This window comes from Lagopus muta, chromosome 4, assembly GCF_023343835.1.
Source record: "Lagopus muta isolate bLagMut1 chromosome 4, bLagMut1 primary, whole genome shotgun sequence".
Lineage (NCBI taxonomy): Eukaryota > Metazoa > Chordata > Aves > Galliformes > Phasianidae > Lagopus > Lagopus muta.
This window is the reverse complement of record NC_064436.1, coordinates 68,668,271-68,684,596: the sequence shown is the minus strand read 5'-3', so window position 1 is coordinate 68,684,596 and position 16,326 is coordinate 68,668,271. Positions and strand designations below refer to the sequence as shown.

The 16,326-nt window shown below is 49.3% G+C and overlaps 2 protein-coding genes and 1 long non-coding RNA gene across 4 annotated transcripts in view; 2 read left to right on the top strand and 1 right to left on the bottom strand.

The window, feature by feature from the left end:
• DDRGK1 (DDRGK domain containing 1) overlaps positions 1-2,167 on the top strand; it is a 29,523-nt gene extending 27,356 nt beyond the window's left edge. Inside the window, exon 9 of the mRNA XM_048943667.1 lies at positions 815-2,167. Coding sequence (XP_048799624.1) covers positions 815-987 — 173 coding nt within the window. The 3' untranslated portion in view covers positions 988-2,167. The remainder of the gene's footprint in view (positions 1-814) is intronic.
• Positions 1-16,326, bottom strand: part of PTPRA (protein tyrosine phosphatase receptor type A) — a 553,533-nt gene that overhangs the window by 357,263 nt on the left and 179,944 nt on the right. The gene's annotated exons all lie outside the window — the stretch shown is intronic.
• Positions 5,476-15,967, top strand: LOC125692754 (uncharacterized). Of its 2 annotated transcripts, XR_007376818.1 has the most exons (4): positions 5,476-5,694; positions 5,906-6,105; positions 7,727-11,396; positions 15,847-15,967. It is a non-coding gene; the product is annotated as an uncharacterized LOC125692754 (long non-coding RNA). The 2 variants fall into 2 exon arrangements; XR_007376817.1 differs by lacking the exon at positions 15,847-15,967 and having other exon boundaries at positions 7,727-12,246.

Sequence of the window (16,326 nt, the reverse complement as noted above, 5' to 3'; positions counted from 1 at the left end):
AGCACTCCAAAACTAGGAGCTGTAGTAAGTGAAGTGCTTGTTTCTAACTATGTGCCTATGCACTCGAGGTTGGAATGTAAGCAGAGACTGAGTGTGTAGGTAGCTCCCTGTCTGAACAAGGCTGTTTTATTGCTGGTCAGTCTTTTTCTTCCCAAGGATGAAGTAGGGGAAGGTGCCAATGCAAACATTGCTGACCTGATAGTTGTTTGCCAACCAGGGCAGCTGTGTTTTAATGGGTACGTGTGGATACCCACTTGAATGACCTAAAAGTGATCTGAATCAAAAATGTGTACTGTCCTGGCTAAAAGATGTGCCAGTAAGGCACCCTGCTTTACAATGTGATCCTATAAGACATTGAGAACAAAGAGGTCAGTTCTCACTCTTGATGGAGCTACCAAAATGTGGAAGTTGAGCTTCATGACCTCCCAGAGGGGCTCCAGATTTCATTGCCTGGGTCTTTCTGCTTTTCCTTTCTCAGTTGGCTGTCTGACCCTGGAATATCAACACTAATGCAATGTACCTGAATGCACTGCTGTGATATTCCCAACTAGCTACACACAGTGGGGGGAAAAAAATGCATTACTTGCTGAACAAAATTAGTCTTACCCAGGCACTCAGGTATTGTCAAAACCCTATTCAAAAGCTCAACAGTAGAGATGTTAACTGACTGCTAGCACATTGTTCTGTCTGCCCTAGATACGAAATGCAGCCTCAGCAGTTCAAAGGCCCCATCCAAAAAGAAGTAACTAATGTCTGTTGGGAAGTGGGAAGAGCCAAAGTGCTGACTTGAAGGTCCTTTCTTTTTCCCCTGTAGGTGTAATTGATGACAGAGGAAAGTTCATCTATATTACGCCAGAGGAGATGGCTGCTGTGGCTCAGTTTATCAAACAGAGAGGACGAGTATCCATTGCAGAGCTGGTCCAAGCAAGCAATTCCCTGATCAACCTCCAGCCTGACAGCCAAGCTGTTGCTCCAACTGTGGCATGAAACTGTGGCGTGAGAAAATGCAGGAGTTGAACTTTTTAATGAATAAACCACGTAACGAAAAGCAAACAAGAACCCTTCCAGTCTCTGTGCAGTGTTTGGAGATAATAGGGCGCTTTGTTTAAGCATTAACTGCAAGAATTGATCAGAAGTTTTTGCTTTTGGTTCTTTTAGGGCTGATAAAAAATTCGTATGAGATAAGCTAGTCAAGAACGTGGGGCTTAAGCACTCTGATGCATGTGTACACCAGGGATATCAGTAACTGGCACCCAGTTACTTTATCTAGGCAGGCACTCTCACGTGACTGTACCCATACTTGTTTCCAAATTCTAATCTATATCAAATACATTTGGTTCAGACCCCTTTCTGAATTTGCCAGGCATGCTCTGCACTTGCAGAGTATAATGTCGTGGCAGTGATAAATGCAGCCTGGAACAGTAGGACTTAGGAAATGAGGCTTTGGGGTTTTGTCTTCTGCTGAGAGACACACACGCCTCCAGGGAAAGGCTAACTTGCTTCATGTATTGTGCAGGACAATTCTGATAGCAACCAGGTTCTGATGATTCATCCTGTGAAGTACAAGCTGGCTCAGTGTGTCTGGGGACCCCAAACACCCCCACTTCATGGCCTTTGGTTTTTTTGATGTATTAAAAAGGTCTGGCAGCATGAATCATGCAATTGAAGTTGCAAGTAAATGATTACTAATATCTTAATTCTAGGGGGTCAATGTGTTTCCTGCATAAGAATATTTATTTTTAATAACCTAATTGATGCTTGCTAATTCCCTTTTTTGAATTCAACTGAATCTGTGTATCCACACAATAACTGGGGAGGACAAGGAGTTGGTTTTGTCTGTTCCAAAGTTAGAGGTAAATTGAGTAGGCTAAAAGCTGTGTTATCAGTGGGATGAGATAGGAAATATGCTTCCTTCCGTTGTTTGATTGCTGTCTCATTTCTGCACTGCTGCTCAATGTGATGCTATGCAAGAGTGCTGGGCTACAGCACAGCACCATGCTATGTAAGATCAGCAAGTCATTATTACTGGGTTGCACCACTTAGCTCAATGAGGTTACTTGATGGGAGGCTTCTAAAGCCTCTGAATTACTCAACATTTGGTTTTGCCATGATGTTTCTGGTTCTGTCCTAAACTATTTTTGCAGTAAAATAAATTCTGTTGAAAGAACTGAAGAAATGTGCATTTGTTTTGGTGTGTGTGTGTGTAAGAGGAGCCAGCAACCATAGACTTCAGTGCTTGTGGAGGGCTGGAGGTATTCCATTAAATCCCCTGGAATCACTCCAAAGTGTTTCTTTGAGTGTAACAGAAGAAATCTTGTAGCTCTTTCTTCACTAAATCTCATCTGTTGTCTGTCTTTGTGGAAGGTGAGATTGGACTTTTGTGTCCCTTCAAGTACTGTTCTTACGCCTGTTGAGAGTCTGCACCTGAGTGTAGCTGTGATTCCCCAGTAGTGACTACTCTTCCATCACTGTATCTGCATGCTGGACCCTAACCCTTTCCATTTTGTTTCTAAGGTTGTGGAGTTGTGCAGAAACTGGAGCACAGGGCTTGGGATGGTCTGTGAAAGAGCCAGCGCCGTTTAGCTTGACTGTATTATCTCAGATGAATCGTCAGGGTAAGATGTCACTCTGTGCCAGCAGCCAATCTGTCCTGCAGTCCTTATCCACTATTTCCATTTTGTATTTTTTGGGGGACCTAAGTAGCATCATATCAGCAATTAGTCTCACTCTTTGTTATTTTTTTGTGTGTGCAATTTGATCTTTACTGTGTGTGCATTGAGAGGCCAACGACTTGTGTGAGCCAGGGCAAAGAAACCCAGTTGATGTCAGCATGTCTGTGCTGTGCTGGCAGCAGGGCACCCTCTGCGCTTTCCTCCCCTTCCTTGGCGTTCAGAACAAGCCCTGACCTCTTGCTGTCCTGCAGGAGAACCCGAGGCTGATTCATCCAGCCATTTCTGACTCACCTGGAGCACTGATCTTGAATCCTGTCCGTGTACATGGAAAATTTTATGGGGTCAAGCACAGAACCCAGCCACCGCGCTCATCTGTGTCGACCTGGTCCTCCTGTCATGTCCGGCATTAACAGGAAAATTCAGGTATTCAAATAATTCGTTCTCCAATTTCCTGTTACTGTTAGGAAGTGTTGGAACATTCCCCTGTTTCTTTCTGCACAAAACATTCCTCTTTTCTGTTAAGCTTCAGCCATGCATTATGCAGCATTTATCACCATGCTCCTTTCTGAATGAGTACAAGAGCTCCAAGGTACTCTGGTTGTTCATGGAAGGAATAATAATAATTACTAGCTCATTTGAGCTTGTCCTAATTTTGCCATTCCACCTGAAGGCAAAAGCCAAAAAAATTAAATTCAGAACCCTGTTTTCATTTCACATTGTGTGAGATCTAATCAAGGAGAACTCTTCTTTTTCATGCATCTCAGTGCAAGAACAGAGCAGCTGCCCACTATATAGGTTATGTGAAGCATCATAAAAATTTAAAAGCAACAAATGTCACAACTTTCTGTTTAGTTTGTTTGTGATGTGAGTTTTAGAGCCCGTCAGCCTTGTGGCTTCCAGCTGTTGTCTGTAGCTATGGATATCAGGGAGATTCTGGGGGATTTGGGCTGATCTTTTTAATTGATACTTTGTGTTGATCCTTCTAGGGAAATGGGGGCTATCACAAGCTGGCAGTGAGTCACAGTGCTGCAATATTCCCCTCTGCACAGAAGCAGCCATGTTCTGGGCTCTCAGATCTGTTGTTTTTTTTAACCTCAGAAGCAAACTACTGAGCATTTCTGCCAACTTTAGGCTTGAATGCAGGGATTCCCACCAGCAGACCAGAAGAGCTGCTGTCCAGGCAAGTTTTGTGCTTGAGGTACTGTAGAGACTTAATTCTTATAATCTTTTCTAAATTCTCTTAAAATAAGGGGCAAAAACTCCCCTTCCTGCCCCAACGCTTTATAACCCCTATGGATGCATCTGTATCCATAGAAGAGTTTGCCCCAACACTTCTCAGCCCTCCCACTCCATCCTGATCTGTGTCATCACAATAAGCCTTCAAAAGGCTTCTCACTACAAAGCAGACTGGTGTGGTGGTGAGACAGAGGAACAAACACAGATCCATGCTTGTGCTCAGCACTGCTCCTATGGATCTGGCCCAGCAACTTGAGCAGAACAACAGCCTCAAGTTGCACCAGGAGAGGTTTGGATTGGATATCAGAAGAACTTGTTCATGGAGGGGGTGGACAAGCATTGGAACGTGCTGCCCAGAGCAGTGGTGGAGTAACCATCCCTGTCCTTGCAGGTAACTAAGAGATGTGTGGGCATGGCACTAATGGACATGATTCAGTGGTGGGACTCAGCAGGTTGGGTTTGATGATCTTGAAGCTTGGGTCTGATAGAGGATCTGATGGAGATTCAGGGCTCAGACCTTATTTTTGCTACGTGGTTCTGCAGTGTGGGACTCAGAATTCCCCTTGGTCACCCATGTCAGTGGCCTGACACTGCCTGCTCAGTGACAAATCAGACCAGAGCTGCAGGAGGGACAGATGTCACCTGGACCCAGGGCCACCACAGATGACAGATTTCTGCTTTGTCCACCAGAAAATCTTCTGCCAGCATCAAATGAAGGTCAGAGAATGTGGCGGAGAGATGGCCTCATTTCAGCCTGCCAAGAGAACCTGCAGCCAGGAGCATGGGTGGCATGGTGCAGGACACAGGTGCTCTGCTTTTGCTGGTACCTTTGGGCTGCCTCCTGCACCAGAAGGTTTTGCATTACACATTTTTTTCCCCTCTATCTCTTCCTGCTAACAAGATATTCCCCTGGACAATGTGAAAGCTCATGCTCCATCTCTTTCAAGGCTAGGCTGGATGGGGTGTGGACGGTCTGATCTGGTCAGGGGCAAGCTGCCCACAGCAGGGGCTTGGGACCAGATAGGATTTAAGGTCCTTGCCAACCAAAGGCATTCTATGATCCCACTTTGCATCAGCTCTTGGAGGAAGGCGTAGTGGGAGCAGGGCACTGGTGGAGATGGAAGGAAGGCTGTGAGCATAGAGAGCCTGCAGTAAGGCAACCATGGGAAAAAATCCAAGCATTTCTCATCTCATTCCAGTGACCCGCTGCAGTCAGTATATCGTGTTCCTCCATTCAGGCATTTAACATTGCCACCATGACTTTGGCCATTGGCACGAGCCACGTGAACCCATAAGGTTGCCCACCGAACACCAACGTTATGAATTCACGTGGTTAGGCTGAAGGCAGGCACACCCAAAGCAGGCTGCCAACGCTCAGGTGGCTTTTGGAGGTTCCCAAGACCCCCACAGCCTCTCTGTCTGAGTTTCTATCCCTTTATAAGGAGTAAAGGATGGGTGGTAGCAACGCTTGTGGGTTCCATCCAGGAGGTGGCAGCAGCATCCCTCACACATCCCTATGGCAACGGGAGCGGTGCATCCCTGGGCTGGGGGGGTTGATCATAAGGACAGGGAAAGGCATCGCCTCCCAGCAAGTAGCCCTTCTGCCTGCTTGTCTTTGCTCTGCTCCTCGCCTGGCAGCACGGTGACGTGATGGAGGTGACAAGCAGGGTGTTTCTGCTGAATCAGTCTCTTTTCTTTTTGCAGGAGGGAAAAGCTGCTGCAAAACTTGCAAGCCATAGCTTGGATCCCGTCGTGCTGCTCACAGACAGCTGATGTGCAGAGCTCGGTAAGCTGGCCGCTTTCTCTGCTCCCTGCTTCCCTGTGAGCTGCCACCCAAACTAAGCTGCTTAGTGCATATGGCATAATCCATCCTCCAGCTTGCAGGCAGGAGCAGCGGTGGGAGCTAATTAGCGTGCACTAATAGGCATGCTAACAACATTTTGCTGCTACAGCATCGTGGCCGTTCACCGGAGATTTGCACGCTGAATTTTTTGCAGTTAGCACCATGAAATGTTGGCTGTCACTAGGGACCTGTCCTTCAGTGGCTGGGGGCACACGCATCGGGGTGAAGCTCTGGGACCTCAGCCTGCACCAAGAGGCTGCAGTGAAATTGTCTTGAGCGTAACCAAGTCACCATGGGCACGGCCCAAAGAGTTCCTCCAGGAAGGCAAAGGAGCTTTGGAAAGAGGTTCTTAAGGTTGGTTGCTCCCTTAACGCTTTACATTTGGCCACTCAACCTGATGCTCTCTAAAGCCCTTTTCTAATGTTATTTAGCAAGTTGCTCTCTGAGCTGTTTGCCAGCTCTAAGCCTGAAGCCAGTGAGTGACACAGGTTCTGCCCCAGCTCTTCTCTCTGGATCATTCCCTTTGGAATTGCAGCTCCAGCAAGAGGTGCTGACAGTGCTGTGACACCCCTGGACCTGATGCAGCACAACCCTATGTTTCCCTTCTGTTGAGCTGCTCTGGCTGCTGAATTTGCTGTGCTTTCATGTCCCAGCTATGGCCTAACACAGCAGATACAGCTCTGTAGGGAAAAAAAAACAGCACATCATGGGCTATGGGGGTCTATAGGTATCTGTCAGGTGGCTCTGGCTCTTTATAGATTTGAGTTTCTTCAGTATGAGCATTTTATTCCTTGGAGAGGAAGCATTGGGTAGGTCCCACCTTATTTCCTTTTGTAATTACAAAAGGTTTTGTCAGCAGTGATTTGCCCTTATCCCTAAGGGATGGAGAGGGTGCCTGCCAAACACAGACCTGGGGAAAGCTGCTGGGATCCAATACAAAACTGTGCCAACCTCTGCTCTGGGTGTGGGGAGATGGTGGCAATGGGTTGAGGGTCGGACTTGATGATCTTAGCACTCTTTTCCAACCTTAATGATTGAGTGGGAGCTGGAGTTCATGCTCACAGCTCTCACCTCAGAGACCTCACAACACAGTGGACATGTGGCCCAAATGGCCCCATATCACCAGGCCCGTTCCTGAGAGATGCTGCATGGCTTTGTGTTTTTTTCCTTTCTCATTCTCCCTGCTGAGATTATTTGCCTGACTGGCAGAAAGAACTCATGCTGAGTTTATGCAGTCATCCCAGAGAACTGTCTGTCTCCTGCATACCAAGGCATTTTGGATAAATAGAAGGCTAGAATAAAAAGTAAACTGCTTATGTAGGCAGCAGAAAACAGTATTTGCAGAACACAATGACATCACTGTGGAACATTCAGGTTGGAATAGGCCTCTGAGATCCACGTGTCCAACCCCAACCCATCCCACTGTGTCCACTGACCACGTCCCTCAGTGCCACATCCCCACCGTTCTGGAGCATCTCCAGGGATGGTGACCCCACTACTCCCTGGGCAGCTGTGCCAGCGTCTGACCACATTTGGAGAACAAATGTTGCCTAATATCCAGCCTGAACCTCTTCTGGCTCAACTTAAGGTCATTACCTCTTCTCCTATCACTGTTATGTGGGTGAAGAGGTGAGGAGAAGTAATAGTCCATGCTGCTGTCTGAAGCAACATCAGAGAGAGCCTGTGTCTAAACTGTGACTGCATGAACAACCCCAGGTCATAGAATCATAGGTCATATGGTCATATCATAGGTCAGCCCAGCACTTCCAAGAACGTGATGCTGTTCCTGAACCCCAGGCACTGCTCCCCTCTGTCCCTTGTAGGCCACAGAAGCAGGGCTTTGCCTCCAACCTGTGTTCTTCAAACCTTCTGTCAGACCCTGTGTGGACCCAACACTGACCCTGGACAAAGCAGAAGCTTGTGACCAGGGCAGTAGACCTTCACTTATGCAAGGACTTTTTTTCTTCCTCTCCAGGGCTACTTGGGATCCAGATCCCTCTCTCATGCTATGCTATGTTGAAGCCTCTAGGACAACATTTTGGCCTGGATTCAGGAAGCCTGTTAAGGATTGCAGCCCAAAGAGGTTGGAGGCTGGGATGGGCGAGATGGAGCCGGGCTGGGAGCAGCCCAGTGTTGAGGTTGCAGGAGGCTGCAGGACCTTCCCAGCAGGACAACCACCGTGTCTGTCCGGTCCTCCATCCAGCCCCGCCGTGTCCCGAGGGCTGCAGGAGACATGAGCTCACTGCTGAGACGTGCCAAACCGAGCCCGCTGGGCGAGGCTGCTCCCAGCTCCACGCTGACATCTGCCAGAGATTTCCAGCACTGCTGCTTCTCTGCAGAGCACAGCCCCTGAGCATCCCAACATCCTGGTCTTCCTCTGGGCCAGAGGCATCCACGTCTACATCCCCATCCTCACTGCTGTCACCATCCCAGCCCACATCAGCATCCTGACACCTGAACTGGTTGCCATAGAAACCACAGGTCTGTCTGTCTGCCCGTGCCAAGGGATGATGCTCTGCTTCCCCCTGGCACAACTATTTGTGGTCCACGAGGGAAACAAGGGCAGATTGGAGGCACGGAACATCCCCACAAGGAGGATGGTGCTTGCTGGGAGTGGATGGGAAAGTGTAGCTCTGACAGAAGTTACAGCATTTGGGACATTAACGAAAGCTGGGAATCATTACATGGCATGACAGAAGGCAAAACGCTCACCTGGAGAACACAATTAGCTCAGCAGGTCTTTTAGTACCATTAAGGGATTACTGTCCTGTTATTACATGCCCCATCATTAAGGGATTATTGTCTCAGTGGTCCCTTGACCTCCTGGGCATGGCTGGATGGTGCCACATCAGACCTCAAAGAAGGTGTTGTTAGAGGGGTGGGGTGGTGAGAGTTGTCCTCTCCTCCAGAGACCACCAGCAGCTCTGGGAGGCGACTTTAGGAGGCAAACCTTCCTGTCCAGCTGGAGAAGTGGAAACCTTTCCTCATCATCCTTTCTAAATGAGGCTTTTTTGGCTGTGCTTTAATGAAAAGCTGAAACTTCATGCAGCAAGCAAACGCCTCCTCCTAACTATCTATTCTGCTTCTCATCCGAGTTGTTTCTGCATATTTTTCAGCATACACGAGGTGTTTCTCTGCCCTATTTCAAAGCAGGGGAAACTGAGGCACACAGCAGCTCTGAGATACTCCCATGAGATCTCTCCTGTGCTGAGATTCCCACAAAGAGAAATCAAGCTAAATGATCAGGGATGTGACCAGTTGATTTGGTGTTCAAGGCCAAAGTGGGATGGGGGGCCCTAGGAAGCCTCTTTTAGTGCTTGATCTAGCAGTCTTCAACCCTGCCTACAGTGTGGAGGTTGGAAGTGGGCAATCCCTTCCAACACAAGCCATTCCATGATTTCCTGCCCACATGGTCCTGTGGGCAACCCCAGTTGACCATATATGGCCAACTCTCTGCTCTCCACCTCCTATAAAAGATGCTGGCTGCTGGTTTACTTGCTGCCAGCCCTCCTGGAGCTGTGCGTTCCTCATTTCCCTTTTAGGAAGCAAGATTCCTGGACATAGGGCAGTAAAAAGAAAACATCTCTCAGCTCTTATTTATCACCTCTCTTTATAACTGACCACTCTCCAAATAGAGGGACTGCTTGCAGACTGCTTACAGGAGTGCAACACAACGAAGCCAGAGGTGCCTTTGGCCCCTGCTGTCCTGGATGGATTTCCATGCAGATCTCCCCACCTCACTGCTATTTATGGGGTCAGCTCCAGGCAAGCAACCCAGCTGAAGTCCTGGTGCTTACTGCTCACTGGCCAAGCCAAACAACGGAGTGATGCAATATTGCACAAACTTTCCAACCAGGGAAATTAATCTTTGCAATAGAAAAAAGCAAAAAAAGACAGCTCAGGGTGTCTGTCTTGGAGGGGATGTCTGTTAGATGGGCTCAGCACATGTTGTTCTGGCTGCTTCCGCTGAACTCTGCTGCTGCTGAGGTCAGTCTTGCTGTGGGTTTGCTCAAGTCCTGGTGCTTCTCCCTGAGCTGCTGGAGCTCAGGGGGTGCTGGGACCTTGCTCTCAGCCATAGGGTTTGGGTGGTGCTGTGTGGAGCCAGGGGTTGGACTCTGATCCTTGTGGGTCCCTTCTAATTTGGGATGTTCTGCAGCTGTGTGCTTCTATCATTCTATGATTCTAAGGTAGAGGTGGGATCTTCAGGTGGAAGAGTCTTTTCTGGATGATCGTGTGCTACAGATTTGGGATCCACATGAACTCTTTTTGCACTGCAGCAGTGATTCCTCAGTTTAAGCTCAGTGCACGTGATGAGGATCCGCTCCCTTTTCAGCCTGGACCTGCCCTACTCTCATCCCATTTGGTGGGGCATTGGGTTCCTAGCTCTGGTTGTCTTGATGGATGGATGGGATACTGAAGAGACGTCCCTGCAAGTTGGATGGGACCCTGGGCAACCTGATCCAGTGGCTGACAGCCCTGCTTGCAGCAGGAGGTTGGAGCTCAATGATTTTCAAGATCCCTTCCAACCCAAGCCGTTCTACAACTCCCAACCAAACCATTCTATAATCCCAACCACTCCTGGTTTTGCAGCTCCGTTCAAACCCCGCTCTGTCAGCACTCTCACACGAGCTGCCACCTACCTTCAAACCTTCTTTCACCCTTCTCTGCATCTTCCCCTAAACCCTTAATGGGCCAAAAGACCACTCGTGCGTTATCGGCGCTTTGGAAAACCCCGGGCAGCGCACGTGGCTGCCGGCTGCCGCTTCATTGCCTCTCTGATCCCTTACATAACCAGTGACACTGTTTGTTTTTCCTTGCTGACTTTTTCTGTGTGTGACTCCCGCGTTCGCTGCTCTTAAAGCCGCTTATAATCACTCTAAAGCCCCAGCTTAGCCAGGCACCGCTCTGGGTCCTGAGCGACTTGCTGAGCTGCCTCCTTCGCTCCCTTGCATGAAGATTTCTTTCCCCCTTGCTACTTCCAGGTCCAGCATTTTTATGGCTCCTCCCCTGCACAGCAGTTCTGATTTGGGATCTGCGGCTCATAAGATGGCCCAAAGCCTCTTGAGTTGGTTGGCCAATGTCTTGCTCATCTCCTGGTGGGGCGACTGACTTATTACGTGATCTGACAGTGATGGGACAAAGGGTTTAAGCTGAAAGAGGGGAGATTTAGATTAGGTGTTACGTAGAAATTCTTTACTCAGAGGGCAGTGAGGCCCTGGCACTGCTGATCAGATAGCTGTGGGTACTCCATCCCTGGAGGTGCTCAAGGTCTGGTTAGATGGAGCCCTGGGCAGCCTGAGCTGGAGGGAGGCAACCAGCCCACTCATCTTCACAGTGTTATTTTGATAAGGAATAACCTATGCTGTTCTTCTTTTGTACAACATTGTTCTCTAAAACCTCTGTTGCATTCTGTGTGTACACACACACTCAACAGATGCACACATCTGCCATCAGATTTCCTGCTAAAACACCCCCAGCTAAAATCCCAGCTATTTCTCAGTCTGATTTCACTCTTGCTAAGCCAGATTAGGAGTTTATGGATCTTGTTGAAACTTCTTCACTTCACAGGATGAATTTTTATCCCTGGCAGAAGACTGCCCTGCTTTCTGTGTTGATTCTGGCGTCTGCACTGGAAAGCAAATAAAGTAAGTCGAGTCGGATATTAGGAAAAATGTCTTCCCTGAATGAGTGATACTGGAACAGGCAGCCCCAGGGCAGTGGTGGAGTCACTGTCCGTGGAGGCTTTCTAGAAAAGGGCAGATGGAACATAGGGATGTGGTGGGTATGGTGGTGATTGCTTGGCGGTTGGACTTGATGATCTTAGTGGCCTTTCCCAGCCTTAATGATCCTGTGAACTTCCATCAGCCCTGAGGCAAAAGCGGTGCCTGAGCTTTGCATTTTCTCCAGAAGAGCCCAACCTCTTTGTTTCAGGAGCAACACATCTGGGATCCAGCAACAGCCATTGATTGCTCTATAGTGAGTGAGGACCAACACAGTTTATGGCAGCTGAGGTGTTCTTGCAGTGCCCTGCTGCTCCTAAACATTTCCAACTGATCGGAGGAGCCATCCAAATTTTCTTTGTTTCTCATTGATTGGTGGTAAAGACGGGCTGGTAAGCCTCTGTGCAGCCTCCAGCTGGTTCAGGTTGATGCCCACACCTGGAAACACTGTGCCACAAGTAACCCAAGTCCTTCCCTATATAATTCAACAAAGCACGAGGTGAAACAAGGGAAGCTTTTTTCCCCAGACCACTCTCACAGTGGTGGCTCCACGGGCTCATCTTGGAGGGCAGCTTTCCCCTTTGTGATGCTAAACAACTAGGAAGGAATAATCAAATTATATCCACCCAATTACCTGAATGAGGGCATCAAGCATCCCATAGAGAGTTGTCCCTTGCTGCTTTGCGAAGGCCATCGCATTCATTCAGGCTGGCAAAACTCCTCTCTGGGTTTCAGACGACGCCATATGAGGACTAGTGATGCTTGGGCACAGGTTGCCCAGAGAAGTGATGGATGCCCCATCCCTGGGGACATTCAGGTCAGGCTGGAAGGGGCTCTGAGCAGCTGATGGAGCTGTGGGTGTCCCTGTTCACTGCAGGGAGAGGGACCTGATGGCCTTTAAGGGTCCCTTCCAACTGAATAATTATATGATTCTACAACTTTTGGACATGGGATGGGGTGCTCCTTCCCCTCAGTGCTATCCTGAGGAGCGCATCTCCCCAGTGCCATTGCAGCTGAACACAAATAGAGCAATAAGAAGGAAACAGATGCTTCCCTGCTGGATGAATCAGCAGCGCATCTGGGCTCTGATGAGGCTGCACTGTAAGATTTTCCCCTCCGTCCCATGCCGGTGGGAAGGCAGTGGGCCAGCCTCTCTGCTTGGCCAGGGAGCAGGAGGGAGAGGAAGCTGGGTTGGCTCTCCTTGCAGGGGAAATATTAAATTCTGCCACTGAAAACTAGGTCATGTCCCTTGCCCTGTGTCTTCTTGATTTGGGGGTGAGAAATCAGGTCTGTTTTCTGCAGCTGGCGTTTTCAGACCCTGCACTGAACTTGGGTATGAAGTGGAAACACAGAGGCTCTGCTTTTTCTCCTCCTGGTTTCTGTTTCACAGCACAGACCTTGGTGTCTCACAGAGCTGGGATGTATGCAGCCAAGTTAAGCTCGTGGCAGATGAGCAGAGTGAGGTAGCTAACAGTGAGTCTTTCCCAAGCACAGGGTTAACAGAAGGAACCAGGAAGCTGAGGATGAGGAATGAGAGGCTATGGCTAGAAAAGGAAAGGTCTGGGGATGGAAAAGAGGAGGCTGAGAATGGGGAAATGGTGGGTGGGGATGGAGAAGGAGAGGCTGAGAATGAAGAAGAGGAGGTTGAGAATGGAGAAATGGAGGTTGGCAATGGAGAGGGGAAGGCTGGGGATGGAGAAGGCAAGGATGGGGATGGAGAAGGGGAGACTGAGGATGGAGGAATGGAGGACAGGGATGGAGAAGAGGAGGATGGAATGGAGAATAGATGGTGGGTGGGGATAAAAAGAGGCTGGGGATGGAGGCTGGGTCACCTTTAGCCCTCAGCTGTTGGCTACATCTCCCATAGCCTATCATCCAAATCTGCAAGCCACGTCAGCCCAAGCCTCAGGATTCCTTCTGCCCTCCAGCACCTCCAAGGATGATCTTCACCAGCAGACACACAGGAGCATTTTCCCAGCCCTACTCCAACCCTCATTGCCCTGCCCCACATCTTGGGGACCCTACTGGGGGCAGTGGGGTGCCGACCACCACCCCGCCAAGGGGTCAGCTCCCCGAGCAACGTTGGCTGCAGGAGGGGGAGAGCTGGCAGGGGCTGCCCTCTCCCTGCATGGCGCGGTCGAGTGTCACTCCACATCAGCATCACCCTGCACAGCGAAGGGATCGGCTACAAGCAGACACGACCGGAGGCAGGAGAGGCGGCGCGGAGAGCATCCCTTCCCCCACCACCCTGAAATTCAGACCTTTCTCAACAAGCCAAGGGAATGGCAAGCAGGGAGGGGGAAGGTGAAGGAAAACATTCTCCAGCCGAAACAAAGCCTGGGGGAGTTCCTGACTTAGTAATTCCCATCCTGGGGTATGTCATTTCCTCTTGTTTCCCCTCAAAAAGAATTGGGAGATCAGCTGTAAAATCATGGGGATCTTGCCCCAAAGGGGGAAAGAAGCGTGTCCATCTTGTGCTACTGCAGCACAGCCGGGCTCTTCTGCCAAAAAACGGGGAGCTGGGGCAGCGTGGAGAGATGTGTCTGGAAATGGTGGTTCCTCCAGGCTGTGCAACCCGATGGTGGGTGCCGCATCCTTCCTTCTGCCAAATGGCATCAGCCCAAATGGGGCCCTCTGACCTCCCCAGCAGCCCCATGGCAGCACAAAGGCTGCCACTCGTGTCTCCCAATGGCCACCGTGACCATGGGTAGTGTGGGGAAAGGAGCACCTGCAGGACCCCCACACTTATCCCATTATTAATCCCCTGCAAAACCCGGGCCTGGAGAGGACAGGAGGGTTTCTGTGACCAGCTGTGGTTGTGGGTGCCCTTATTTTCAGGTGCTTTTTCCAGATTATTATCTTTGAAGTTTGGTGGCAGGCAAAGGGGACAGACCTTATGCACAGAGTGGGGAGCTTGGTGTTAGCCTCATTGACAACCACATCCAGATAAAGCAAGTAATTTTTGTTAGCCTTGTTGCAATGAGGCCAACGTGTAGCATTCAAATTATCCAATTAGTGCAAATTCCCATTAATAATGCAATTACAACCGTTATATTCAGACTTCCTGCCGTCCATCCCTTCCTGCATCACTGTGCTTACCTCTCCTTTGTGGTCACAGCAAGTCACCAGCACCCCAAAATTTTAGGAATTGTCACCCTGGTGCTGGGATCACTGCTGATAACTTCTCACCAGTGCTGACACCTCTTTCCAATCAGCCAGTAGACTGGGTTATAGTATGATCACTTATTTCTGCTTGACCTTTGCCATCTGGCAGGGTATTTTGGGGTGAAACCACCCTGTAGCCAAAAGCTTGGCTAAAGCTGCATGCAAGCAAGATGCCAGCAGCATGACTGCATTGGCAGCACTCATCTGAGCACTGGGCAATGTGCTGGTGGGGCTGAGAGCATTAAGAGGTCTCTGACTTCACAAGACCTTTGGCCTTGTCTTACTAAGCTCAATAAGGCTCATGACCTGAGGCAATGTCCATGCCTTATTTTCTATGCTATGAGGTTCCCCAAACAAGAATTGCAGAATCACTGAGGTTGGAAAAGACCTCTAAGTAAGTCCAAAGGTCATTCACCATCGTGCCCACTAACCATGACCCTGGAAATGTTCAAGGAGAAGATAGATGTGGCACTGAGGTACATGGTCTAGTGGCATGCTGGGGGTGGGTTGGCATTGGACTTGATGATCTCAGAGGTCTTTTCACCTTTAACGACTCTTTGATTCATGCAGAGCTTTGTTGTTTAACAGTTCATGGTTGGATTAAAAATGGGTTCAGCTAGCAAAAAAATCCTGGAACAACATGGAACATGGGAGTGTTTTGTTAGCTGCGTTCTTTTGGAGTCAAGAGGAACACAGAGGGCTCAGCCCCCAGGAACAGCTTCCTCTTAAGGACACTTAAGGACACAGAATCATAGAATCATGAAGATTGGAAAAGACCACTCAGATCATCAAGCCAACCATCAGCCCTTCACTACCATGCCCACTAAGCAGTGTCCCCCAGTACAACACTGACCCTTTTCTTGAACGCCTCCAAGGATGGGGACTCCACCACCTGCTGTTCACAAATGCTTTGTGCAGGGTGTCAGTGCCCACCCATCTTCTCACCAGCAGAGCTCAGTGTGCCCTCAGCCAGCCCTGCTGAGGTAGAGGCTACAGGTTCAGAGAACAGCCAAGCAGGGATGGCTGGGGAGGAAGGGCAGAAGAGTTTGGTCCCAGAGTTGGGTTGGAGGAGCATAAAACACCGTATGCAGTGTGAGCTGATGGCAAGGAGAGATATTTTTTTTGAGCTTTTCAGTAGGAAGCATATGGCTGCCACTGAGCTCTCAGGCTTATTTAGGATTTAGTGCCTATTTGATCTATTTTAATCCAGATGTTCAGCTCATCACATAATGAGATCCCACCAGAGGAACAACATTAGGATGCCTCCCAGACAGCCAAGGCCTTCAAAATACATCAAGAAGAGCAGTTCCATCAAGGCCACGCATAGCTGAGCATCCCAGAGGGGGAAGGTGAAGACACTGGGTGAGACCATGGCTTCCCCAAGGTGAGACCAACACACCGGTGCCCTGTGAGCTTTCCTAGTCCTTCTGGCATCCTACCAAAGCCATCTCAAAGGCAGAGATGCACAGACATTTTGAAGTGTTCCACCACAGTTTGGGTGTTCTTCTCTTTGGTTCCCTTTCCAAGAGTCCAGGCAGAAGCACTGTTCTCCCTGTTTTGTTGAAGGGAGTGACTCCTCCTTCCTCCTGCCCACAAATTGGGATATCTCTCTTGTCACTGGCATCAAAAACAGAACGGGACTGTGAACTGAAGAGCTCTGGGAGGGAGGGTGAGAAGCACCAGAAGCTGT